The sequence below is a fragment of the Onychostruthus taczanowskii genome, unplaced genomic scaffold (genome assembly GCF_017590055.1).
Source record: "Onychostruthus taczanowskii isolate IOZ18803 unplaced genomic scaffold, ASM1759005v1 scaffold20, whole genome shotgun sequence".
NCBI classification, from domain to species: domain Eukaryota; kingdom Metazoa; phylum Chordata; class Aves; order Passeriformes; family Passeridae; genus Onychostruthus; species Onychostruthus taczanowskii.
The window spans coordinates 8,244,461-8,260,758 of record NW_024499240.1 but is presented as its reverse complement, the minus strand read 5'-3'; the positions used below and the strand labels follow the sequence as shown (position 1 = coordinate 8,260,758).

The 16,298-nt window shown below is 40.0% G+C and overlaps 1 protein-coding gene across 1 annotated transcript in view; it reads right to left on the bottom strand.

Moving 5' to 3' along the window:
* Positions 1 to 16,298, bottom strand: part of PPP1R1C (protein phosphatase 1 regulatory inhibitor subunit 1C) — a 54,286-nt gene that overhangs the window by 36,126 nt on the left and 1,862 nt on the right. Inside the window, 3 exon segments of the mRNA XM_041403429.1 lie at positions 7,497 to 7,557; positions 9,897 to 10,057; positions 10,060 to 10,230. Of these exon segments, the coding sequence (XP_041259363.1) occupies positions 7,497 to 7,557; positions 9,897 to 10,057; positions 10,060 to 10,138 (301 nt within the window). The 5' untranslated portion in view covers positions 10,139 to 10,230.

Sequence of the window (16,298 nt, the reverse complement as noted above, 5' to 3'; positions counted from 1 at the left end):
AGTTTCCGCAACCTTCTGCAGCTGGCAAAGCCTTTCAGGACTGATAGGTTCAATTCGTTTAGTCTCTGCTAGTTTTAGGTCCAGATTCATTAAATTCCCACTTTTGATGAATTTTAAAGTGAAGTTTCAACTTAGTTACACCATATAAAGAGTTAAATTCTGTCTCTAAAAGCTCAATAAATGGGCTACCTTGATTGATGCTTTAAGTGCAACCCCTTCCCAATATTCTGAACATAATGAGGTTAGTGCTAAAAGCTGGATTCTCTCTCATCTATCTGCATTATCTATTTATTCCGCACACGTCACCATGGTAAATGAGGGCTGCATTAAGTACTAAATAGCAGAGGTCAGAAAAACCCTTTTCTTTTCCCCTCAGCAAGGCTGAAACATCTATTAATGGATCTTAGTTTATTACCTGATGTGAACTAAAAAATACATTGAAAATACCAGTATTATCACATTATTGAAGTTTGATTTAAACTTAATCTCAAAAAAAATCTTGATATTCTTATTTTAAAAATTTTATCTTATAATGTTTAAATAGACTCAATTTCAAATATTCTCTGAATTTTTCTTCCATTAAACACCCCTGCCCCCAGAGAAAACCAGAATCTTTTCCACAGGCTAAACTAGATATATTTTGATCCAAAGTATTTTTTTTAAATGACATCAACACCCCAAACTGTATGCTCATGTAATTTTATGAAATATAGCTTAATTATTTTGACTATAAGAAGTCATTTCACCTAGGCACTTCATTTTTTAACTAGAAAACTCACCATCTCTTCCGATTTCTCAGCAAAACAAACTATATGAGGTAAGCATTTGGCACAGCGCAAATCTGTAAAGAGCTCCTCTTTACAGACAGCAAAATATTTATCCTTATGAACGCAATGAAACTAGAATCTGTCCAGCTGACTTCCTCAGCAGGTCAGGCAGCCATGCCCATGGCTATTCCCTACGTAGGGCAGGGCTCTGTGGTGCTGTACACACCGAGGTGATAACAAATGCAAACATTCCAAAAGCTTATCAGGCCTGACGCTGAATGATCAAGCAGCTGGAGAGCTGTAATGTGAAGCCATGTATATTAAAAATATTTTGCAAATAATCTCCTGGGGTGGAAGAAGGCTGTTTCTATGGTGCTTTTGTATAAGGAACAAGGAAAACAGATGAAGAGTACAAAGTTCAGCCTCTAAAAATACCACATTCACTTTCAGATAGTTCCATGGACATTGACCCTTCCAACACAAAACCAATGGGAGGCAGGGAGCAGGAGGAACAAGTGAAATCATGGTACACATTAGGAGTTTAGCTGCACTGGTAAATAAATACTTATTTCAATTCATTTCTTGGATATTCAAGGCTGGAATGACAGTAATGGATTAATGCAATTCCACACATACTGTGAGCAAGTAAAGCTCTTGGGGTTTTGGCTTCATGCCCTCTCAGCTGCACCACTTCTCTGATGTAGGCACAAATCTGAGTCCTGGTTGTGAATATCCAACCTCTATTTCTGTCCTCCAGAGCTTTCCCAGGCAGGGTTTGCACCCTGGACTGCCCCATCTCACAGAGGGACAGTAGTCTCTGCTGGATGAGAGTGACTCACTTCAGCCAACTAGGAGAAACTAGCTTATATGGGGAAAATGTACCTGTACAGTCAATCAATAAACACTGAAAATTAAGGAAGCATGAATAAAAACAAACATGAAAAATTCAGTAAAATAAGTGAATTTTGACCAGAACATGCTTAACAGCTTTTTGTTTTGACTGTCCCTGTGTAGCTGTCAGACCCTTCACTGCTTGCTGACTAAAGAGACAGCCCAGACTCTATTTGGCCTCTATATGAAATGGTACATGTTTCCTACTGCTTCACACTATATGGTTTACACAGCTGCTAAAATATTCACAGGGAGTGTTTATATTTGTGAATTACTGTGTTCAGGACAGCAAAAATTGTGAAAATACAGCTGGCTGCTTTGGTGATAACCCTCAGTCTAGGCACAGCACTGCTCACTGCACCCAACCAACTCTGGCCTTGTCCTCCAGCTGCTGCCCTTACTGCACTGCAGGGAGCATGGCAACTCTTCTGACAAGTGATGACAGTGACATACAAAATCCTCTTCCTCTCATGAAAATGGAGCATCCCATGAAATGGAATGTTTTCATGAATGATAAAAAAAGTCCCTTTTTAAAATTCATTGTTTCTTTCTGGAGCCTGTGAGCTGTTCCTTCTGGGCTGAATAGAGAATAGCTCAAGCACAGGTTCTTGCCTTTTTTTTGTTTTTCTTTTTTTCAAGTCCTTGAGCTTTCCTTTTAGTTTTCATGGAGTCTGTATTCACACTTTTCTGTGCCTTGTCCCAGGGAATTCTGTGGGTCTGAACAGCAGAATAAATTCAGAGTAACCCAAATGAAAAAGCATGTGAGTATAGTGTATATAGGTAAGAAAAAAGGATGCTGTCTGCCACTGAGCATTTGCAGTCACACGTCACCCTGCAAACAGCAGGATAATTTCAAGCACAGACATTTTTATCTCTGTTCTGGAACCCCTATCACCAGTCAGGCCTTACACAATGTTTACTTTACATATTTCATTGTTTGGCTGTGTCAGATAGTCCTTTCCAGCACAGGCTGAAAGCACACGAAGGCCCTCACTGCCTTGACAAGTCGTGCCTAATCTCTGAACATCCTGGTGCCATCAGTAATGTACCCTGGGCTATGCCAGCCCTCTGCTGTGAGGGGACACAAATGTTTTTCATTGCTTACTGAAATACCTCCACAGACTCCTGGACTGATATAAAAAAGAGACAGAATACTTAAACGGCACATACATTTAGCATATAGAAAGACCAACTAGTTTGACAAAAAAAAAAAAAAATACAGCTAATGACAGTTTTTATTCATGTACTGCTTTTCTGACTGCTCTATTACCACATTAGAAGCCTAAATTTGCAATTGAAAACATCTGCTGTTTGGCTTACTCACTCTCCAGTTCTTGGACCAAAGTAAGCAGTATGTCCTACCAGAATCTCAATAGTCTGAAAAACATATCAGTTTCCATGAACTCTGAGACCAAGAGTTTTCTGCTGAGATTTTTCCCTGAGAAAGTATAGCAGAACTGCTGGACAATGCTCAGAAACACCTGCCTCCTACTAAGTAGGTCTTTTCTTGAGCTCAGTTTATTTTGCCTTGGAAGAAAAAAAAAAATAAAGTGATCATTAGATCTAAATCCAAATACATTCATTCACCTAGAAGCATGATCCAGCTAATATTAGTCACAAACCTTAATGCTGGGCAAAGTGACTCACATTAATCCCATCAAGAATGTGGTGCTGGTACAGTTTGCATCAGCAGAAAAGCACATCTGTCTGTGGTAATGAGATTTATTGTGCAGGGAAAGTCCAGGAGTGTCTAAAACCAATTTAGCATTAAAACCTCAACTACTTCGGGTTGTCATGGAATTGACAAAGGTGTAAGGACAGATTTTCCTTCCACCACTCACCTGGCTGTGTTGTTTGCTGCTGCACTAAATACTGAGACTATCCATGAGGCATCTCAGCAGAGCTCTGGGGAAAGTGACAGTAAGCTGAAAGGCATGGAACCTTTCTGGGTAACCAAAAATCAGCTAGGAATGAGAAAGCAAAACTGCTAATGCCCAAACACAAGCTGCAAGCTTGTTTGGAGGCAGGTACAGATTGCTTTTCTTCAAGTTATGATTTCCAGCATTCAGTAAGCTCAGATGTGTTATACTGGGAAGGTATGTTTTATATTGCTTATGCAGTCATAATATATCCTTGCTGCTTTGAAATGAGGTTTGCAAAGCCCAAAAAGGCAGCTGTATTTCTAAACACAGAGTAACATTTACATTACAAGCAAGGATGTCAAAACAGACAACAAAGCAGAAAGGGGAGTTGGAAACAGAAAATATGTAGAAAATTTAGATACACAGAAGTTTATCCTAATGTTTACCCATATTCCAATGCTTCAAGAAGACTGAACATTTTGACATAAGTTGAAGAGCCTTTGCCAGCCAGACTGTTTGATGTTGTGTTGGCTCTGTGACAAAGCCAGTCTGTACAGGAATGCTGGCATTGTTTTCTGATCAAAGTGAGCTCTAATGGTATTAAACCTGAGTTGTGGCCTGACGTGCTTTCTTCCCTCAGCCATCAGTTCTCTACTCTGCTACCAGCTTCTTCTTGAGCTGTTGCATTATGATATTCTGCTGTTTTAAAGCATGCTCAGACTTTTATTTCAGCTAATAAGAATTGATATTCCCATATTTTTTGCCATGCTGGGCATGGAGACAGGAGGTTGTGCATACACAGAAAAGGCTGTTTGTGGTGGGGATATGTTTCTGTTGACTCCAAGGATATTACAATTTTTTGATTAAACACTAGTAAAGTGTAATAGTTAAATATGTCTTTAAAACTAAGCGTGTGCTTACATTCCTTTTATAAAACACAGGTGTAGAGCAGCTGCAGCTAGAGCAGGATGTGAGTGGGTTACCCCTGTAACCCATGCACCATCCTCACAGGATGAGATGCTGCCCATTTGTGTAGCTCTCTCACTTTATACTTGACTTTGGCTTCACAGATAGTAAAAAGGTCTTATAATTTCAAATAAAAGGGAACTGATTTGCTATTACAAAATCAAACATCAGATGCTCCATTGATGGCAACTGAAGCACAATAGATTACAGCAACTTCATAACTCAAGTCTCAGTTTGCTAGTGCTAGTTTCTCTGCTCAAATGTGACACAACTCATCTAAGAGCGCTTTACACAGAACTTACAGGCAGTGTTAATGGTTTCTTCATTGCTGTGTTTCTTCATAAGGTCATCTTGTCCACTGCAATCACTGTTGCTGCTGCAACTCAAATTTCTCTTTCGTTGGCTGTGATTGCACTTCTATATGATGCCAACCAGAGTGAGCATGAGGAAATGTGAGAGTCAATGATGCTACAGGCTGGATATGAGCTTCTGTAGTCACATTTATCACCTGACTTTAAACAATTCAGTGTGGTCTAACACCGTCTCCTTGAAAGCAAGGAAGTCAAGCAGACTCTTCTTATAGTTTTTGAGCAGTTGTCATTGGTTTAAAATGAATTAGGCTTAGTAGATATTCCATCTTCACTTATAGCTTGATTGACCTGACCTAAACAGGTGAAGACATACCCCTACCAAAGCTGCAGCAGGCACCAGGGATGGATGAGAAGACTTAATAGAAAACAACTTTTAGATCTTTTACAGAAGAACTCAAGCTGAATTTATTATGAAGTTCTTAAATGTCCAAACACATTTTATTGCCTTCTGGTTTCCAGATGGGTGTGCATCCAGAACACCAGAATACCACAGATATGCTACTTTTTTTTTTTTTTTTTTTACCAGCTGCAATCAGAAGCAGCTGTAACAAAAGGCTATAGAAAAGCCTGATTCTTAGAGTATGCCTGTTTCTGTTTTTCAAAAAAAGAGAAGTTCAGATAACTTGAGTAGACTTTGTAGGGGCATCCAAACATTTAGGATTGCATTAGGACACATATTTCCAACTCCTGGAAGCATATCCTTCACTAGCTCCTTGCTCCTAATGAAGGAAGTATAATACTCCAGTGGGTAAAATTCAGGGGACAGAACTCTCATTTAGCCCAGCTCTAATAAAAAGGTGTGGCTCTGTCAGTATCACTGGAATTCTCTACTGCTCAGTTTTCCCATTGTTCCAGGGAATCACACTCCTAAAGCAATTTGTTGGATTGTCAAGTTAGCACCCCTACTTTTTTTTTTTTTAATTAACTACATCCATTTGCAGTGATGAATTTACAATTATAGGAGACAAATTTTATTCAGCATCCCCCTGAATTCTATTCAAAATCCAGTAACTGATCAGCATTTTGGGGTTTAATCAGCAAGGTGTCAGAGAGGCCCTAGGACCAGCTGACTCTGAAAGTTGAAGGCACACAACCATTTCAGGAGCTGTACAGCACCTTGCAAGATGAAGACCACAAAGGCTTTATTTAGTATTTGCACATCCATTGTAAACCTGTTGTCTGCCTTTCCAACCTGGATTTACTGTCCTTTTACTCAGCAGGCTTGCAGAGCTACCTGCACACTTGCTCATTTGAAGCAAGTGACCCCCTATGGAAACCTGCATGAACCTCATGGTCAAGGGCAGGAAAATGAAGCTGCTTTTAAAAGTTTTAATTTTTATCTTGCTTAATGGAAAATTTTAAATCAGGATGAGGTTATAATTTAGCCAAATAATAATTTCATTAATATTAGTTCCCAGTATCTAGAAAGAAAAATATCTAAATAAACAAGTCTAAATAAGTGAAGACAAATACTAATTCATGGGCTTATATGGAAGTTGGCTGAAACCTGCAGCAATCCTGACTCATAATAAAAATGATTTATTTAAAGACTTATTATGAACATTGCAGGAAAGGTGATAACAGACATGTACCACTTTGTTTACAGTAAAATTTCCTGTAAATTAAAGAGTCCTTATTCTTTGTTTGGTTTTGATTTGGTATTGTACCAAGTATCTGTTTATAAAAGGAAATATGACGGTACAAAGTGTACAAAATGAATTGCAGAAGAGATTAACAGTCAAGGTGAATTTGCTTTAAAATAAGTCCTAACAACACAGACAGGGTAGATCCCATTATTATCCTATATAGGTAAAGAAAGTCAGTTCAAAGCAGATCATTCATGCACCATTTTAGAGAGCTGAACTACCTGAAATTCAGGACAGAATGTTACTCTCCAAAAAGATTTAAAAAAAAGATTCAGGCGAGTAAGAGGTATGGCAGGGAAAAAAATATTGCAGAGCACAACAAAGGAAAAGTTTGATATAAAGTAGGCACTGTGTTCCAAGGGATTAACTATTGAAGATTTTCCCCTTTTTGAGGAGTTTTTTGTTTATAACACTCCCTAAACAGGTTACTAAGTAGTCTTTCTAAAGTCATATTTATATGACAAAGTATGTCTCAACCTCAAATCATCCCATCCCGCAGGGAATCTTCTGTGGGAACTCCTGGATGAAGATTATGTATTCACAGTTGAAAAAGAATAATGAAATAACACTTTATATATATTATCAGGAAACTAGAAGAGGGCCTGTTTTTCAGAAACAACTCCTTGGGTTGAATTAATGCTGGACCCAGCCTGGTGTCTCTAGAGATCAGACTTCATGGATCTCCAAGGTCTCCACCCAGGGAAAGAAAATATTTGTGGATGGAAGAACTGGATCTGGGTCATATTAATTCTCCTTCTACATATAACCAAGATTGACATGGAGGATAAAACTGCAAAATCAGTGACATTATCTGAAGGCCAGGAGTTACCTGTGATCGTGGGGTTTACTCCAAAACATTCTAAGATCCGTTGTTTGATATTTAGAGCCAAAAAATCAATGCTGGGTTTTTAAACTCATGCAGTTAATCAAACCAGTCTGCAGCCAGTCCTGTGTATACAAGTTCAGTGGTTTAGAAGGTATGTTAGCACTCACCTGGGGGCATGTGCTCGTTCATGATGACGAGTGATGCTGGCGTAGGCCTTCTTTTCCTGATCTGTAACAGATATCAACCAAGGAGAGTCATTAGGGCCCATCAATTGCCACACACACAAAGCAAAGCAAAGCAAAAAATCTGTCTGGTGTCCTCCAGAGTAAAAGTGAAAAAGGAAACTATTTAAAGAACAGCAGCACTTCACTGTCTTACTGACAGCTTGTCTGGTATGACAGCAAACAGGGTCCTGCTGCTGCTTGTTTAGGGAGAACAAAGGCATGGGAAGAGCTGTCCAAAATACCTTTAGGATTTGTAATCATCTTGACTTCGTTTTTTGGATATGTATTGCCGAAAAATATCAGTCATATCTTCAAATATTGACATTTAGCTTTGCATCAGGAAGATAATTTCATACTTTCTGAGCTTGTATGTGCAAATACCTAGTACTGCCATAGCTCTCTCAAGTAATAATTAATAATATTTTGCAAGTGCATTTCAGAGTTTTGCAGGTATGCCTTCCAATGAACTCATGCTTCGAAACTGTTGCCAGAGATGTTACTACAGTAACAGTTCTTTAGCCAAAAATACTCCAGTATTTAAGACCTTAAAAAGAGTATTTCCAATATAGCAGATTTTACATACCAATACATAGTCCTGAATTGTATGTAAACTCCAAATTCTTCAGAGTTCATCTCGGTAACTACCTTTGTTCCATTAACAGTGGCTGAACTACATGGCATTGGAATACCCTCTTATAATGCACACATTTGCATTGAAAGCTTTGTGTTGCTTCACAAAAGCCTCCAGGCCTGATATTCTATTGAATTTAAGACTGGGACCAGGAGCATTTAAGCTAGAAACCATTCTGACACAAAACCTCAATGTCAGTGCATTTGTTCTTTTTTATTTGCTGAGCCAACATCTGTATTTAGCTAGGTTCAAATTTTGCTTTCAGAGGTGTAAATGGAAAGTTACATCATCAGGGTTAATGGGTTTATTCTAGATTAGTGTAACTGTAGCTGACTGTGGAATTTGCTATTTTAATTTCATCACACACCCACAGTGAAACTGTATAGCGCTTGGAATCAAACTACCAACAACAACAGGAAAAAAAAAAAAAAAAGGACTGCCCATAAATACCATGAAGAAAATAGGCTACAGCATTTCAACAGCCGTGGGAATTCCAGGAAATCCTAATCCTATGGTTCTCACAGATTTCAGAAAGATGCCAGAAAACATTCTGCTTGAATTCATTGCAGAACTGTTCTGTAAGGGATGGACATCTCACAGTTCAGGAGTGCCTATGGACAAAATGAGGACCCACAACAATTCTTTTCTGCACCCTTCTAATGTTTCACATTCAGTGGTCACTGCCGACTCATCGTTTCCTGGAAAAGGTCTTTGCCTTTTAAGAGAAAACATCAGGATATTCAGGAAACCAGATGACTGTCTTAAAGGTGCAAAGAATTTCATGGCTACTTGTATGGAACTTTCGAGGTTATTATATTCCCCTGGTATCATCTAAAATCAGACGTACCCAAATAGAAGCAAATGTTGGGGACAACTTGCACAGAGAGAAATATACTGGGTCACCTAATTAAGATTTACACAGTTTTCTCACAAGACTGCCTGTGGCCTTTTATTAGGCACATTTTATTAGATGTGCCTAATAAAAGGTACATAGTAACAGATATATTCTCCTCCTTAGATGTCAGTACTGAGATATATATATATATACATATATATCAGTACAGTGTATATGTATATATTATTATGTGTATCTTTTGGGAGTGAGTTAAAACCTAAAATAGCATACACATTATTCCAAGAAGGACATAAGTACAGCATATTTCCACACGTATATATTTTTCAGGCATGTAAAATACCATAAAAATAACTTAAAGACTGTAAAAAATCATGAGAAATACAGGAAGTAAATGAAATTATGAATATTGTGCAAAACATTAGTTGTATTTTCTCATGTTAAAATGAAAGGTAAATAAGATGTCTTCTTCCCAATATTTCTCTTATTTACCTATTATGAACTTTATGCTTTTCTTTATGCACATTTAATACACTTGAATTGATTTGTTGAGAATGTATTCATTGAGTGCATTTATGTGAAATGTATTAGGGTAGAAGAGGCACACAGAAAAGGCACAAAAAATATACATTAATAAACCTACCCGAGGTGAAGAAGCCTTATTCTGCCTAGAGAACATATCCTTCCCCCTCTTTAAGTATATCAAACATCACTATAACCTCCAGAGTATTTAATCTACAGTTTCACTAACATAAGCTAGAAAAGCCTTTAGGCCACAAGTATCCCTCGTGCTCACCCACACCCTGCCCCATTCCCACCCCATTCCCTCGAAACAGTGAAGGAAACTCATCCTCCTTACCTGCTCAGCTGCCTCAGGATCTATTTGGCTCTGAAACAGGGGCACAGCAAACTGTATTTTTTTGGGGCTGTTGGGCTCCATGGTGATGCTGAGGTGAGCCGGACGAGGGAAGAGCTCGAGCCCGGTCTGTGCCTGTGCCCCGGCGCTGTCCCCGCGGCCCGGCTGGAGCTCCGCAGGAACAGCTGTAACTCCCGACTTAGCCCGGGAATCTGCGCCAGCCGAGCGACTCCCTTGTTCCACATCCACAGAGATGCCACTGGCTTGGCTGTTTTCTTTTTTTTTTTTTCCCCTCTCCCCTCTCTTCAGCAGCCCTTCAGATCCTCTCAGCAGAAAGCTGAAAGGAACAATAAGCTAATTGTGTACCAGCTCACTTCCACATATGCCAAGCATTCACTCAGAAGCTAATTGAAAATGCAATACTAGCATTGCATGGCCTGGAGCCTTGGGATTTGAAAAAGAGGATCTCTCCACCGTATATTACTAACTGGCTGCTCAGAAGTGCAATGCAAGCTCCCTCTGAGTATTGCTGATGGGCTCTTAATTATTGATGAACACAAATCAGGAAGTTTTCAGATTTTGGGGGTGGAGGTAGCAGAAGGGGTGGATTCAAAAATTCGATCTCTGTTGCAGTGTGCCAGAACCACTCTCCTCTTTTCACATATCAATTCCCTTTGCTCTTTCAAATATTTTTTTTTAATCCTACAGTTTTAGACTTTACTAAATCTTACAGGAAGATTTTTGGTGATGATGCTACAGAGTTGCCCACAATTACATGACACTTCTTGGTGGGTTTGCAGCTTAGCCCTGGTTTTCATATTTAGACTGTGATTTCTTTTGGTGGGCTCTGTTTCACATGGCTCCAGATTTGAGAACACTCACATTTGAGCCAGCTCTCTGGGCTCCCTCATGCTAAGCACATCAACAGGCATCACATTCTATCCAGGCAAAGTGGGATGTAGCATTTACTCAAGATTACATTTTCTCTCCATTAACTCTAGAAAAAGGAAAGGTGATTCAGACTAGTTAAATCACTTTTGGATGACTAAAATTCAGAGGCTAAATCCTACTCAAGGGTACAAAATCCATGCCTCATTCCAAGACCAGGAAAATAATGTGGTCAATCATATCAATATTACTCCGTTGTGAATATAATTGATTTTCACTTGTCATTTCACATTAATTCAAAAGAAGAGTGTGAAAAACATCCAGCAATCACTGATCTAGCCTACCTCTTTGCAAAACTCAGAGGAATTTGAAAATGTTCTTTGTTCAGGCCACTGAGAGCACTGAAGATTTTCACAGTTCACCATTGGCTTATTGAGTCACTGAGTACTTTCCCACCTGTGCCAGTGGAGGAGGCAGGGAAGGAGCGGGGATTGTGGGTGGGAACAATGCACTGGCCACACACACAGAACCAACCAGCAAGGCAGACATGAAATACTTGTTTGGCTTTGATTTTACAAATTATAGTCAAGGCACATTATTGGAGAACCGGGCTGTTTCTGAACAGAGGCAAGCACACAGGCTAGCTGGTTTGGGAAGGACCTGAGAAAGCTTAGGAGGTGAGGATACACTTTAGGTTAAGGATCCAGTTGGCTCAATGGTCAAAAATAACTCTCAGTGAGGGCCAAAGTTCCCCTCCTCATCCAAATCAAAGCTACTGAGAACTATAGTGGTTCCCAGCTGACAGCTAGTAGCTGGCAACATTCCTGTTCAATTTCTTATGATAGTTTAGGTGGCATTAACTTAGACTTTTGAATCACAGAAGAGTCTGATTGGTCAGGACCTTCTGGAGATACTTGATCCCACCACCCCTGCTTGAATCAGGGTATGAGACCAGGTTATTCTGGGACCTCTCAGTCTGAATCCTGAATGTATTTGGTGCTTAATGCTTAGCTTCACTTACCACAACAAATGAAAGAGATGCACAAAACACTGATATTCAGTGTTTCATATGACCATTTTTAAGCCTTCACTATTCCTACAAAGACAAAACATAATTTGTTTTATAGACTTCCACAGTTAGAGCAAGAGTGCAATTGTAAAAGTTATGGTGGCACAATGAAGCCTAAGGCACTAAAGTAAGAGAGGCACACTCTGCTTTCACCAGGACAACTAGAGAGTTGTTTTCAGGACAGTCTCATTATCCAGTTTCACAAGTCCTTCATGCACAGATGTGCCATTATCTCCAATGACAGCTTCAGGCATATCAGGGGTATATATACACACCACATACACAGGGTTACATCTGGGGGAGGACATAGGCAGGGATCTGAAGTTGTGGCTTTCCTCTTGAACTTTGATACTTGAAGGAAAATAATGTTTGTTTTTGCTGTGAGATACTGTGAGAAAAATGTTTTCCAGACGTGTTGCTACCATAAATATTAATAAATTGTATATTTTAAATATCAATTTCTCCAGAAAATACCTGTTTTCCATTAAAATATCTATTCTAGATGTCTATGAAACTTAATGTATTAAATTATACAATTGCAATTCTAATATATTTTACTGATCACGGGAGCTATAATTATCACTGCAAAGGCTTAACATTTCTTATGTTAATGATAAAGTAATTTTAAAAACTATATTGACAGTAAAAATTTATTAAAGTATTAAGTGCACAAAGGATTATAACAGTGTGTTTCAGCTCTAGATTGCTGGACATTGCTGCCAAAAGGAATTTGTGTTGCAAATGCATTTTTATTAATGGTATATAAGAAAAAAGCTCAACAACCTTACAAAAATCCCAAACCAACAAAACCACTTTTGGCATCTTCTGAAGGGAGACAGACAACAAGACAGACCAAAACACAAGGTCTAATCCTTAATGGGGCTGGCTAAGACTGGGAGAGAGGACCCCCCCAATGTGATGTGGAAGTATTTGTTTCCTGCAGCTTTTCTCCCTGTGCCTGTTTGGAGCTGGCAGCCCTACAATCTTCACATGCACTAATACAATAACAGTATTTTTAAAATAGTATAAGAGGCATAGTGAGAGAGCACTCAGATACAGCATTTCAGGATGCCTGCCTTGGCTCTCTCTTACACCAATTTGCAGCATTAGAAGTCTGCAGGCAAAGTGTGCTGGCATTTTCTATAGACTGCATCATAGTCTGGGGAGAGCTGAAACACGTTTAAAGACACATCCCTGTAGTTCATCTTCTGTTTTTAGTGCACTCCCCACAATTTCAGTTTCAGATGCCTTCATGATTCAGCTAAAACTATAATGGAATTAAAAATAATAGAACTGTCCAAGATCTTTCCTTCCTATGTCATTCACTATGTTCTGGTATGAAGCACTGCCTTTTAGAATATCCTGCTGCAGGGACGAGCTGTGGAAGCACTCGTGGCATAGCTCCTGCTTGAGCTATTTCCCTGGTGTCTTAGGAAAGGTTTATATCTTGTTTCCAGCCAAGGACAAGGCTTCTGGGATGGCAGTTCAAGGGTCTTGGTTCTGCACTCTCTTTGCACAATTTTTGTTGCGGCTCTGATCTGCCTCAGCTCCTCTGGTGTGGTCAAAGACTACTGCAGCACCACTCTGGAGAGCAGAGCTGGTGTTCCTTGTAAAACAAACCTGCTTAAGGCTTTGGCTCCTAAATTCACCAGTGCAGATGCAGAGAAGCACTAAGTTACAGCACCCTGATCCAACAGGGGGCTTTGCAGAGCAAGGGCTCAGCTTGGATGTGGCAATTCTCCTGTGTCTTAGACACAGCTTTAATCCCCACTGTAGCCACTGATATGTGAGTGGTTTAACAAAGATAGGTTGACCTGTGCTTTCCCTGGGCTCTCCAGCTGCCCTCTCCTCACAGCAACATGTCCTCAGCATAGTGCTGGGCAGCCCAGCAGCATCAGAGGGAGAAACACTGCAGAGCACTCTGGCTTTCTGATACAGCCAAAAGGGCTTCAATATGCCCCTTCCTTCTGCCTTTTTCTAAAAAACTGATGAACAGCTTCTTCCCTGCCTTTGCCCAGACAGGAGGATCAGTTTGCCCTTTGGGGCTCTGCACTGTGCCTCACTCATGGGTGCTAAAATCAGACAGAAGCCTTCCAAGAATAAAAAATTGCTTATTCAAAATGACACTGAAATTTTCCTTTCCAAACGGCATTGCAAACAGGGTGACTCCCACTGAGCTGCTGGAAACACAGTCTGCTATTTATATATAGAAAATGCAAAGAATTTAAAATTTGCCAGGGTGGTAGAATGCAGAGCAGATCTCATCTGCCTCATGAGTACCAAGTGTTGCCACAGGCAGGTCAAAAAGAAGAACAGAAAGTCTTTCTGAGCAGCGACAGAGTCAGTGGGACATTCAGTGAGAGCTGTTGGCCTGGCAACAGTCTAACCCAAATTTCCATTGCCAGTTCTTATCCATAGAATATCAGGTTTGGACTTGTTTATGTACTAACTATATATGTGGATACATAAAGCCTAGATAAGTAAAAAGATAAAGCTATTTCTATTTATACAAGCTCTTTAGTTAAGATAATAAATAATTCCTCAGCAGTATGGTTTTAATCAGGATCAGTTTAAAGTTACTTTATCTGACCACAGAAGAACTTACACTGTCTATTCCAGTCTTCCTCTGAAATTCACAGCTCTCCACACTTTGAGGTAATGTACAAACACATACTGCTAGATCCACTATCAACAACAGAATACAATCATCCAAAACATAGGAAATGAGTTGGATTAATGGGACATGACCTGTGTAGACAGTCAAAAGATTCTTGCCTAATATGGTTTAATAGTGCAGAAAGCAAAACTCTGGTACTGGTTTTAGGAGGGTATTTCAGCAGGAAAAGATGCTACAATTTGCTTCCTTACAAAGAATAGGGTAAATCTAATATATCTTTCAATAAACAGGAATGTGTCGTGTACACAGGTTTTAGAATAAAATAATATTATTTCCATATTAAATCTTTAATGCAAAAGTTGACTGACTATATCACTGAATTAAACAATTGAAATATAAAATTCAGTTGTTACTGTATTTTTTTAAACAAAAGTTAAAATAAAGAATACATAGAAGATAAACCAAGGAATGAACTTCCACAGTTTCAGAGTCTGAGTTAGAAAACTCCTGTGCAAACACACATTCCCAGGCAGAAAATGAAATGTCACCAAGTACCGACAAAAGCTCAGTATGCCAATTTCAGAACATGTTCTTAAAATTCTCGTTTTTGAATTTGAGACTCTTCAGATGTCCCTTCTTTCTTGCCTCCTCCTCCTCCCCCTCTGAGAACATGCTAGACCAAAAGATATCACAACAATCCTCAAGGTCCTGCCTGCAGCATCCACAAGGGAGGGACTGAGACAAACCTGGAGGCATGCCTGGAGGATAGCATCTGCTTTTGGTGACCTGGGCAAGGTAGCTGAGGCACAATTATTTGCTATTTTCTATATAGATGTTGGGAGTAGCAGGAATGGGGCTGCTTTGTGAGTAGGGACAAGCCAGGAGCCAAGGCTAGGTGAGATATCTGGTATGAAGATATCACAATGCCTAAGCAAGACCTACCTTTCCTAGACTGAACTCAAGTTAATCTGATCCATAACCTTCTCTGTCACTGAGGTCAGGCTGACAGGCCTCTCCTTCCCTGGATTCTCCTTCCAACACTTCTTGCAGGAGGGTGTCACATTGGGCAGTCTCCAGCTGGGACTTTTCTGGTTAACCAGAACTGATGACAAATGATGGAGAGCGGCTTGGCAAGCTCTTCTGCCAGCTCCCTCAGTACCCTCGAGTGAATCCCACCTGGCCCCACAGACTTGTGAGGGTTTACATGGCACAACAGGTCACTAAATACTTCCTCCTGTATTGCATGGGGCTTGCTCTGCTCCCTGTCCCTGTCTACCAGCTCAGGGGGCTGATTGCCTAGAGGACAAGTGGTCTGTCTGTTAAAGACTGAGGGAAAGGAGGCATTAAGTACCTCAGCCTTTTCTTCATCCTTGGTGGCAGTTTTACCCCCCATGTCCAATAAATGATGGAGCTTTTCCTCATTCTGCCTCTTGTTGTTAATGTACTTACAAAAACACTTCTTAGTATCTTTCACAGCAGTGGCCAGATTGAGTACTAGCTGAGCTTTTGCCTTATAATTTTTTTCTACGTCATCTAATGACACCCTTGTGCTCCTACTGAGTTGCCTGCTCCTTATTTCAGTCTCTCTTTTGTCCCGAGTTCCAGTAGAAGCTCCCCATTCAGCCAGGCCAGTCTTCTTCCCCACCAGCTCTTTCAGCACAGGGGATGGCCTGCTCCTGTGTCTTTGAGATTTCCTTCTTAAAGTATATCCAGCCTTGCTGGACCCCTTAGTTATTAAGGACTGATTCCCACTGACACTCTCTGAACCAGTGTCCTGAGCAGGCCAAAATCTGTCCTCTACAAGTTCAAGGTCGAGGTTTTGTTGATCCCT